Raw genomic sequence first — 9,389 nt, 5'->3', positions numbered from 1 at the left:
CGGTGCAGACGTTCCTGACATTTTATGTGAGTAATGGTTTCCTCTCATACGAAATGCCTGTATGGGAAAAACAACAACAAATACACAGCCGCTTATGAGCGTTTCTGTTGTACTGTTGTGGTTGCAAGTGTATTATGTTAATATTAATTTGCTGTCGTTGGAATTCAGTTGGCAGTTCTCTTATGTGCTTTGAGTTCTTTTATATCGTGCTCTCATGGCGAACAGACATACTTTTGGTGAGTGTTAACCATGTGTTTGTTTTAACCACGTACACACATTGAACTTTGAATTAAATTTATTTTTATATTTTCTTCCAAAATGACTTGAAATAATTTTCAATGTTTTGCTTTTACATTCAATTAGTAATATACTGTACTGAAAGAATGCCGCGTGCAAGACGAGCAAACATTGGCAGAGGTTCACGTCAATCAAATGCTACAGCGTTAAATCGAAGATCACAAAGTGAAGAAGATCGTGTTCGACGAAATGAAGTGGAAACACAACGACACAGACAGAGAAATCAGTCGGTTAATAGTGAAGCACCAAGGAACCGTCGTGGGCGTACGTCCGTTTATGATATACGTCAAATGGAACGCGCGGCTTTCAATTACGATGCTACCATTGATTACAGCATGCATGCCTACATTGGCCAAATGAATATATAATAGAATGCAGTATAATTCCTCTTAACCGGCTTCGCATTAACCGGTCGACGGATTAACCGGCCTGTTTACAACAGCCGAGCGCAATGCAATATTTTCCAAGAAGTTCACCCGCGAGGCGATGCGGCTGGGATTCCCCCGATATTACGGGGAGATCCCGGCGAAGTAAACTATAAACGATGTTAGATAGGATTTTGTCGTTTTGATCAATTTGGTTTGTTTTTGCTGTGGGTACGGACATAACATAGTTCTTTCCTTAACAATGAGTGCAAAGCGCAAACGAATTGTGGTTTCGATGGATACACGTTTAAAAGTGCTAAGGCGGATTGATAATGGTGAGTCCGAAGCGAAAATATGTGCAGAATTTAATTTTGGAAAAAGCACTGTAAATGACTGGCGAAGAGATAGGCGTTCCATTGAGGAGTTTTGCTCGAAAATGGAATTTGATAGAAATCTGGGTAGCCGTTGTACGAGAAAAAAACCGATATGCGAGGTCATCGATGAAGCTTTGTGGATCTGGTTTCTTCAAGAACGTCGAAGAGGTACACCGATTGGCGGCCCAATTTTGAAAGAAAAAGCTTTGGCTATCCACCAGAAGATTAATATTGGAGGTGACTTTGTGGCAAGTGATGGTTGGCTTAATCGATGGAAGAAGCGACACGGAATTCATTTCGCACATGTAAGTGGAGAAAAACTGTCTGCTGATACATCTGGTGTGACAGAATTCAAGACTAAGTTTGGTGAAATGGTTAAAACAGAGGAATTATCTCCAGAACAAGTCGATAATATGGACGAGACCGGGATAAACATTAAAATGTTACCAGAAACAACTTTTCTAGGCAGTCATGAACAGTCTGCCTCTGGCTTCAAAAAGAACAAAGAACGTATTACAGTTACCGTTTGTTCGAATGCAGCAGGGACTCATAAAATTCCTCGTTTCGTTAATGGCAAGTCTGCTAAACCACGGGCATTCAAAAACTTGAATCCATCTTCCCTTCCGGTTTATTATAAGTCACAAAAATCAGCGTGGATGAATTCAGACTTCTTTAAAGAGTGGTTTAATTTGGAGTTTGTTCCAAAAGTTAAAAACATTTAAAAAGTGTAAACTTGCCTATTAAAGCAATTCTTGTGTTAGATAATGCTCCACCTATCCTCGTGACTGCGCTGTAGATGACATAAAATTAGTTTATCTTCCTCCTAATGTGACAAGCTTAGTGCAACCAATGGACCAAGGAGTGATCGAAAGCTTAAAAAGACGATACAGGCGTAAACTTGTTTCTGGAATTCTGCAACATTCGGAGAGTGAAGACAAAGGTCTTTTAGATGTCATCAAAAAGATCCATATCAAGGACGTTATTTATATGTTAGCTACAGCATTTCAAGAAATGCCCTTTTCAACGTTTGTTAAGTCTTGGAGAAAACTTTGGCCAGATGTTGAGAATCTAATTGTGATCTCGAATATTGCAGGGACTGAAGAAGAAGAAAACAAATCTACTTTACAAGACCTTCAAAAGTTATCGGGTAACGAATCATTACAGGCAGAAGATGTGGAAAATTGGATGATAAACTGTGACGAACACCTTGAAAATGAATTTTTGAATGATGACGAAATCATAGATTTAGCAAACAAAGAACAAGAGGAAGATGATGAGAGTAGTGACGTTGAAGAGGAGAAAACAGTTTCTAATGAAGAAGCCAAAAATTTGATGGAAATTGCATTGAAATACATTGAGCAACAACATGAGTCAACAGCATTAGACGTTGTGGCGATTAGAAAATGGAGGGATGTCGCATTCAGAAATTCACTGAAGGTTAAAAAACAGAAGAAAATCACAGACTTTTTCAAAAAATAATTATTACACTTACATATATTTTATTGATGTAACACATTAACATATGTAAATATGAAATACATAAATATGTAAAAAATGCTTCTCAATTTTTTTATATATTATGTATGTATACAATATATTATACAAGTATACTTCGGATTAACCGGCCAAAACGGCAACCGGCCAGGTATGCAGTCCCGAGGTGACCGGTTAAGAGGAATTGTACTGTGTATACATTGCAAAGCAATTAAATTCAGAAACGAAACGCCTGGTATGTGCTGTGCTGGTGGGAAAGTTAAATTGCCGGTGCTAGAACTTCCGGCAGAACCTTTGCATTCAATGCCGACGTTTAAGGTTATTACTTCGTTTGGAATAAACAATATCATATTTAATTTATGTGCCGTCCCTGTGTTCGATGTTTTTAAAAATTCAGATCCGTTATCTACATATATTTCTCGAACTTTACAGATTCAAGGTCAAATATACCATAGAGCTGGGTCTTTGCTACCATTCCCAGATGGTGACCATCAATTTTTGCAAATATATTTTATTGGTGATGAGTATCGTGAATTAGATCAGCGCTGTGCAATTTCGACGAATACGAGAAGATCAATCGTGAATGAATTGCAAACAATGTTCCATCAACACAATGAATTGGTGAAATTATTCAAAGTGGCACTCGATCTGATGCCCACCGATGGCCACAAAATCATAATAAAAGCCGATAAAACACCAATTGGGGATCACGCCGGACGATTCAATGTACCAACGATTGATGAAGTAGCCATTGTTGTGATTGGTGAACAGTCAACTGTACGTTGCATGTTCGAGAGTTGGAGCGCCAAAAAATTTGTTTATTTATGCACCACAAAATAAAACAAAAAATGTTGTGTATACAATTGTATTAAATTAAACGTTGCTTTTCTTTTTCCGAAATAAAAATAAAAATTATTTCATTTTATTTTGTACGTTATTGTGTTCACAAATCAAATCTTTTTAGCAATCAATTTTTTATTGAATTGCAAGTCATTTTGGACGAAAATATAATAAAAAATTGAATGCTCCAGGAGGAACTGGAAAAACATTTTTAACTTTATTTATTTTAGCAAAATTTATTTAGCGTTAAAAATTGAAATGGAAATTAAAGGATCAAAGTTTAATTACAAGTTTTTATCGGCTCTTTCACCTTACCTGTATATAGGTGACCACCACAATCAAATTTTAAAAAAGTACAGAAAAGGCTATTGTGACATCTTTAGAAAGTATGTTGAATGAAAAAAATCAACTAATTCAACTGTTTAAACATTTTACGAGTTCTATAAAGAAAACTTAATATGAAAAATTTCTTGCGATATAAAAAAAAAACATTTTATGTATGGTGGTGCGAAGCCCACTGGGTAATGCTAGTATTGTATAAATTGTATGGTCCCCTATATTCGAAATCGAGTTGGCAAATAAAGAAGAAGAATTCTTTAGTTTACCAGTGTTTTTATTACTTTATTGCATTAATTATTTAGTGCACTCTGCACCACCCTACCGTGCATGTACTTCGTATGGCAGATAATTCGAGACATATCAGTGAAAAAAAAATTTCACAAACTTACAATATTTTGTAGCGATTTATAACTTACACTTTGTTAGACTAAAATTGAATGCGTTACAAAACTGCATTCTCAGAAAAAACCCAGAATTTCTGGTTAAAAAATTGAAAGAAAATTTTTTTTTACGAAATTTAATGTTTTTCATTATATGGTTTTTGTTGTTGTGCAAACTATTTATATTTTTATATGGACAGAAATGTTAGGTGTACGAATTAATTAACGTCAACTTAACCTGAAATTGTGCTTAGCAACGCGGGGTAAAACATTTCCGACAAAAGAGCCAATAAACCAAATTTTATTTATTAATAATAAGAATCAACATTTAAATTAATTTGAATTACTTGACGTTGCACCCAAACAAATTCATAACGAAATAATTTTTTATTAAATATATCAAGACTAGAAGCTATACAGCTTCTCAATGTTATATTCCATTATTTTTATAAAATCAAAAATTACAAATTAAAAACGGAGCTGCTGAATTATATGATCTGTTGTTTGTGAGGTGCAGAGGTATCTTTTTTATAAAAAATTCGTTTTATTAGTTTTCGTTTTATTCTCAATCAGGTTTATTCTCAAAAAAACACCCCTCATATATTTTTAAATTTATACAGGCTTCGGCACTCGAAGTGCAACCAATTAAAAACGTCATAAATTTAGTTTGGAAAATTACTTTTATTCAATTCAAAGTTTAAAATGTGTGAAAATAATGGAAAGTTAAGAATAAATTTACTTTAGTTCGATATGACCACCTTTTGCCTTGACTATGGCCTTGAGACGGTCCAGGAACGCATCGCAAGCTGCTCGAATGAGACTTGCAGGTATTTTGGCCCACTCGCGGACAATTGCGTTTCTCAGCGCCTAAAGACTGGTGAATCTTTTAGTTCGGACCTTGCACTCCAAAATGGGCCAAAGACAATAGCCCATCGCGTCTGCTGAATTTGAAAGCCATTGTGTAGACGTTATGAAGTTGTAGCCATTCTTGGTTCACTCGAGCTTTGTTAGACGGTGCCGAGGACTGTTGAAACGTCCACGGTCTGCCAGGAAATGTTTGTCTGCCCACGGCTTCTAAGCAACCTCCAGAACACTTTCCCGATAATATTTCGCATTTACCTTGACGCCAGGCTCAATAAAGAGAGCGCCTATCTGCGGTTATAGCGGCCCAAACCATTATCTGTGCGATGAGTTTAATTCCCGTATGAACGGTCGGTCAAATAAACCCTATCGCTCTGAGAGTTACGAATTGCTTAATTTGAAAAATTTTCTCGTCAAAAAACACAATGTTCGGAGATTGAAAGCTTTCGTCCAAGCGAAGCAACTCCTTCGCTCTTTCAAGTCTGATTTGTTGCTGCTTTGGTGTGAGATCATGCGCCGTTTGGATCTTGTAAGGCTTGGCTTTGTGATAGTTTTTCAGTGTGCGGTGGATGCTGCGGTCAGATATTTTCAGTTCTTGCGCCATTTGATTGGCACTTCGTAAGGGACTTCACTCAAATCGGTTCTTCACTTGTTGAACCATTTCACGTGACTACCAATAAACTGCATGACATTCAGAGCATCCTTGCATAAATTTGTTACGAGTTTTTATTGTCCAAAAAATTTTCAAAATTAAACTCCAAAGAAACAACCGCTTTTATATTACTTTTTCCTAAAAAAACAATAAATTAATAAAATGAGAGTAAATTTAATGAAAAAATGTTTTCTCTTTTTTGTTTTTTTGTTTTTGTGTTTTAAGAAACTTTCTTGCATGTGATTGCAAAACACCTTTGAATCGAAACAAGTGCCTGACTCGTATTCGTTGATGAGAACCTCGCAATACTTGAGCTATTCTCCTTTTGACCCTCCAGCACATAAATGTTGATTTATTCAAATGAAATTTTTAAAAAATCTGCAAAAAATAGTAGAATAGTAAAACTGCATATTTTAGCAATTAAGAACTTTTTTAGAAAGTTCCTTTCACTTCCAAAAGACTAAAAGCATTTGTCAATATTTTCTGCTGTGTTTGAGGTTTTTTCGGTTTTCTCCGCCTTTTCTTGAATAACATTATTGCCACACTTCCAATAGAAACCATTTTACTCGCAAAGCAAACAAAATCAATGCAAAATAACGCTAAACAAAATACTTTATTCAGCTCAAATTTTTTTCTTTATTTCATGCCAGTTGGTGTCGAAAAATCAAAATTTTTTTTTATTTGAATTTGGCAGCACAGGGGTTTGAGCCACTTGGATCCAGTTATAAATAATGATAGATGAATAATTTTGCGCGCATACTTCTATTAGATGTTTGGCTGAGCTCCTCCTCCTCTTTGTGCGTCGTATGCTGTTTCACGAATGGCGGAACCTACAGTTTTAAGCCGACTCCGAACGGCAATGGTTTTTATGAGTGGCTTTTTCATGGCAGGTATACGCGTTAAAGCTTACCATTGCCTGCTTAGTGGCGACTGCTATTAGAAAAATCTCCTTCTTTCATTTTGCTATTTCGTGCACGTAGATTTAAACCTACGTGCTTCTAAATGGTATGCTTGCGTCAACCCATTCGACTTTGGTGGCCGCTTGCATTCAGTTATTGTGGATGGTTTATTCGTTATTTTTCTACGGAGCTTTAAGTTAATGCTTAGTAATAGAAAGATTACAGTTAAGCTGCATCAAATGCTTTCTATTTTTTCTGCCTGAAATAAGCCTTAATATTCCCATGCCTCGAATTGTAGGGCTTTGAAGTCGCTTCTTCAAAAACCATGTAAAGCAAGTCATAAATTTTTAATAATTTTTCGATGTGAAGAATAATATATAACCAGCTAATCCTCTTACAATCCATGAGTGCTCACAAAAAGTAAATTTTGCAGCTGCTTTTAAGCTACTTTTTTTCAGCAGCAGGAACTTCCAGATTTCGATGCCTCACAAAATCTTATATTTCATCACTGGCGCCCGACAAATTAAAAACTAAAAATATACAGATTTTAATATCTTGCGCGAATTGCATGCCTTGTTCTGTTTTGGCAGAGGGAGTGCAAACGTTGTGGTTTTATTATTTTTATTAATATATCAACACAAAAAATATAAAAATGTTAAACAAAAGCATTTCAAATATTCCTCACACAAAGCAGCTAAGTTTTCGTTGCATCTGACTATCCACAAAATTCTATTCGAAGCAGTTTTCATTTTGGGCAAAATGGACAATGAAATGCATGTAAATGAAAATATGAAGTAGCGAAGTAGCATCAGCGTATGTCTATACCTCCAGTGTGCGCATGTGTGTGTTTGGCTATTTTTACTACATATATTGTAGGTTACCCTATTTCTTGTTCTGGCATATTTGAATTGCCGAACTTCCCCGCCAAAAAAGCGAGCGAATGCATTTTCTTTTTGCACATTTCAAATTCCATATTGTTTAACAACGTGGCAGCTACCCCTTGCTCCTCGGCCACACACATCACCGCTTTCGTAGACAATCAATTTACAAGCATTGAATGATGGCTACTGGCTATCAAAAAGCATCAGCAGCATCATCACCAATATCAACAATATAGACACAAGCGCACAAGTAGCAGAAGCAGCAGAAGCAGCCACTCGCTTGTTCCAATACACGCCGCTCTGTGCGGATACGAGTATTGCAGCTGCCCAACAGTGCGTATACGTAATATGAAATTTTTATTCATACGTTTTGCTCGCCACCAGCCTGCTTTTGCAGTTTGGTAAAATTTAACTACTTTTGATATTCGCGCACAGTTTTGTTTGTTTTCAATTTCGTCTCACTGTATACATATGCATATATGTACATACACGCACACAGATGTGCTCTTATTCAACGCTGCTCACTCCGTTGCACTCCCATTTTACTCCCATTCTATAGATGTGAATGCATGTAGGCACAATTTAATTTCGTTTGGCAAATAGCAATTCAACATAAGAAGCGAGCAACCATCATATTTTTGTGGTGCAAACATTTGTACTGCGTTGCTTCGTTTTCAATGTTTTTTTTTTTTGGTTTTGAGTTTTTTGTTTCCTTTTTTTTTTTGGTTTCGGTATTGCAAGTGGGACTGTTTTTGTGCTTATGTTATTTTTCGTTTTACCTAAACAATAAAACTTGAGCTTATACCCCATAACGAACAATTCGAATAGTTTTCTTGTGAATTTTACATAGTTTTCAATTGATACGCAGCTGTGGCGGCATGCAATGCTTGCAGAAATGTTTCATCAAAATACACTTAGCTGCTTCAAGCCTGGTGTACAATTTTGAGCAGAAAGTTTTTTAAAATATTGAGTGATGAGAAAAAAAAAGTTAAAATAGCACCATCCAAAATTTTAAGGGCTGATGGTGATTTTGAATAAAATACATTTTTTTTTTAATTATTGTTATTTCTCTTTATTATGATAATACTAATATGGCTCAATTACGTATGAAACAAAATATTGGCCAAATGTTCGCCGCGGCCTCGGCGGTACACCTCCATCCGAAGGTCCAAACTTTCGATGACGCTGAGTCATAATTGTGGTTCTATGCCGTTAATGTGCCGAATTATCTCATCCTTTAGCTCGTTTCACAGTAACTGTCTGACCGGTCACATTTTGGAAAAATACGGCCCAATGATGACGCCGGCCCATAAACTGCAGCAAACAGTCACTCTTTGTGGGTGCATTGGTTTTTCGGCAATCACTCTTGGATTATCATTCACCCAAATGCGGCAATTCTGCTTATTGACGAATTCACTGAGGTGAAAATGTGCTTCATCACTGAAGATGAGTTTCTTTGATATGTATTTTGATTTGATCGCCCGTTTTCATAATAAGAATGAATAACTTTAACGCATTGCTCGATTGTGTATCTTTCCATGGTTCAAATTGAATTCGTCTGAAATTGAAAAATTTCAAATGAAATGCAGAAAAAAACTTGACGTTTAGGTGTGGTGCACATTTAACATCGGCCCTTGAAATTATTTATTTTCATATAATTGACTAGGGCCTATAACAATATCGTGGCAAATAACTCTTCAAAAAACAAAAGAAGGTGAAATTGACTATTCACACCTAATGGTCTAACTTATTTTAGCATACATTTTTATAAATAAATTTGGTGTCTTATTAATTCCTAACACATATCTATTCCATGTCTTATCTGGTGACGAAGTTTCTGTTATTTTATAAGAAGTTTGGTTGCTTAATTCCTTGCGGTTTCAGCAGACGTTCCTGTAAAAAATTTAGAAGCTCATTACAAATTTAAATTTATAGCGAATGTGGCAGGTACGTGCAGAAAAAAGTCAAAATTTTAATGAAGCCTTTCCGATTACTTCAGGCCCGGCA

At 35.9% G+C, this 9,389-nt stretch overlaps 1 protein-coding gene across 1 annotated transcript; it reads left to right on the top strand.

Moving 5' to 3' along the window:
• The first annotated feature begins 383 nt into the window (after positions 1–383).
• Positions 384–7,734, top strand: LOC129248937 (uncharacterized). Its single transcript, XM_054888550.1, has 3 exons — positions 384–658; positions 2,716–2,848; positions 7,537–7,734. Exons 1-3 carry the CDS (start codon positions 384–386, stop codon positions 7,732–7,734), a joined length of 606 nt encoding a protein of 201 aa, XP_054744525.1.
• Positions 7,735–9,389: the final 1,655 nt, after the last annotated feature.

Source organism: Anastrepha obliqua, chromosome 5 (assembly GCF_027943255.1).
Source record: "Anastrepha obliqua isolate idAnaObli1 chromosome 5, idAnaObli1_1.0, whole genome shotgun sequence".
NCBI classification, from domain to species: Eukaryota; Metazoa; Arthropoda; class Insecta; order Diptera; family Tephritidae; genus Anastrepha; species Anastrepha obliqua.
This window is presented reverse-complemented; position numbering and strand designations above follow the sequence as displayed.

Excerpts from the sequence above, each read along its gene's own strand:
- LOC129248937 (XM_054888550.1), top strand. The coding sequence starts at position 384 with ATGCCGCGTGCAAGACGAGCAAACATTGGCAGAGGTTCACGTCAATCA. Across the intron at positions 659-2,715 it reads GCCTACATTGGCCAAATGAA|TGTACTGTGTATACATTGCA; the intron begins TATATAATAGAA and ends GTTAAGAGGAAT. Across the intron at positions 2,849-7,536 it reads ATTCAATGCCGACGTTTAAG|ACAATCAATTTACAAGCATT; the intron begins GTTATTACTTCG and ends CCGCTTTCGTAG.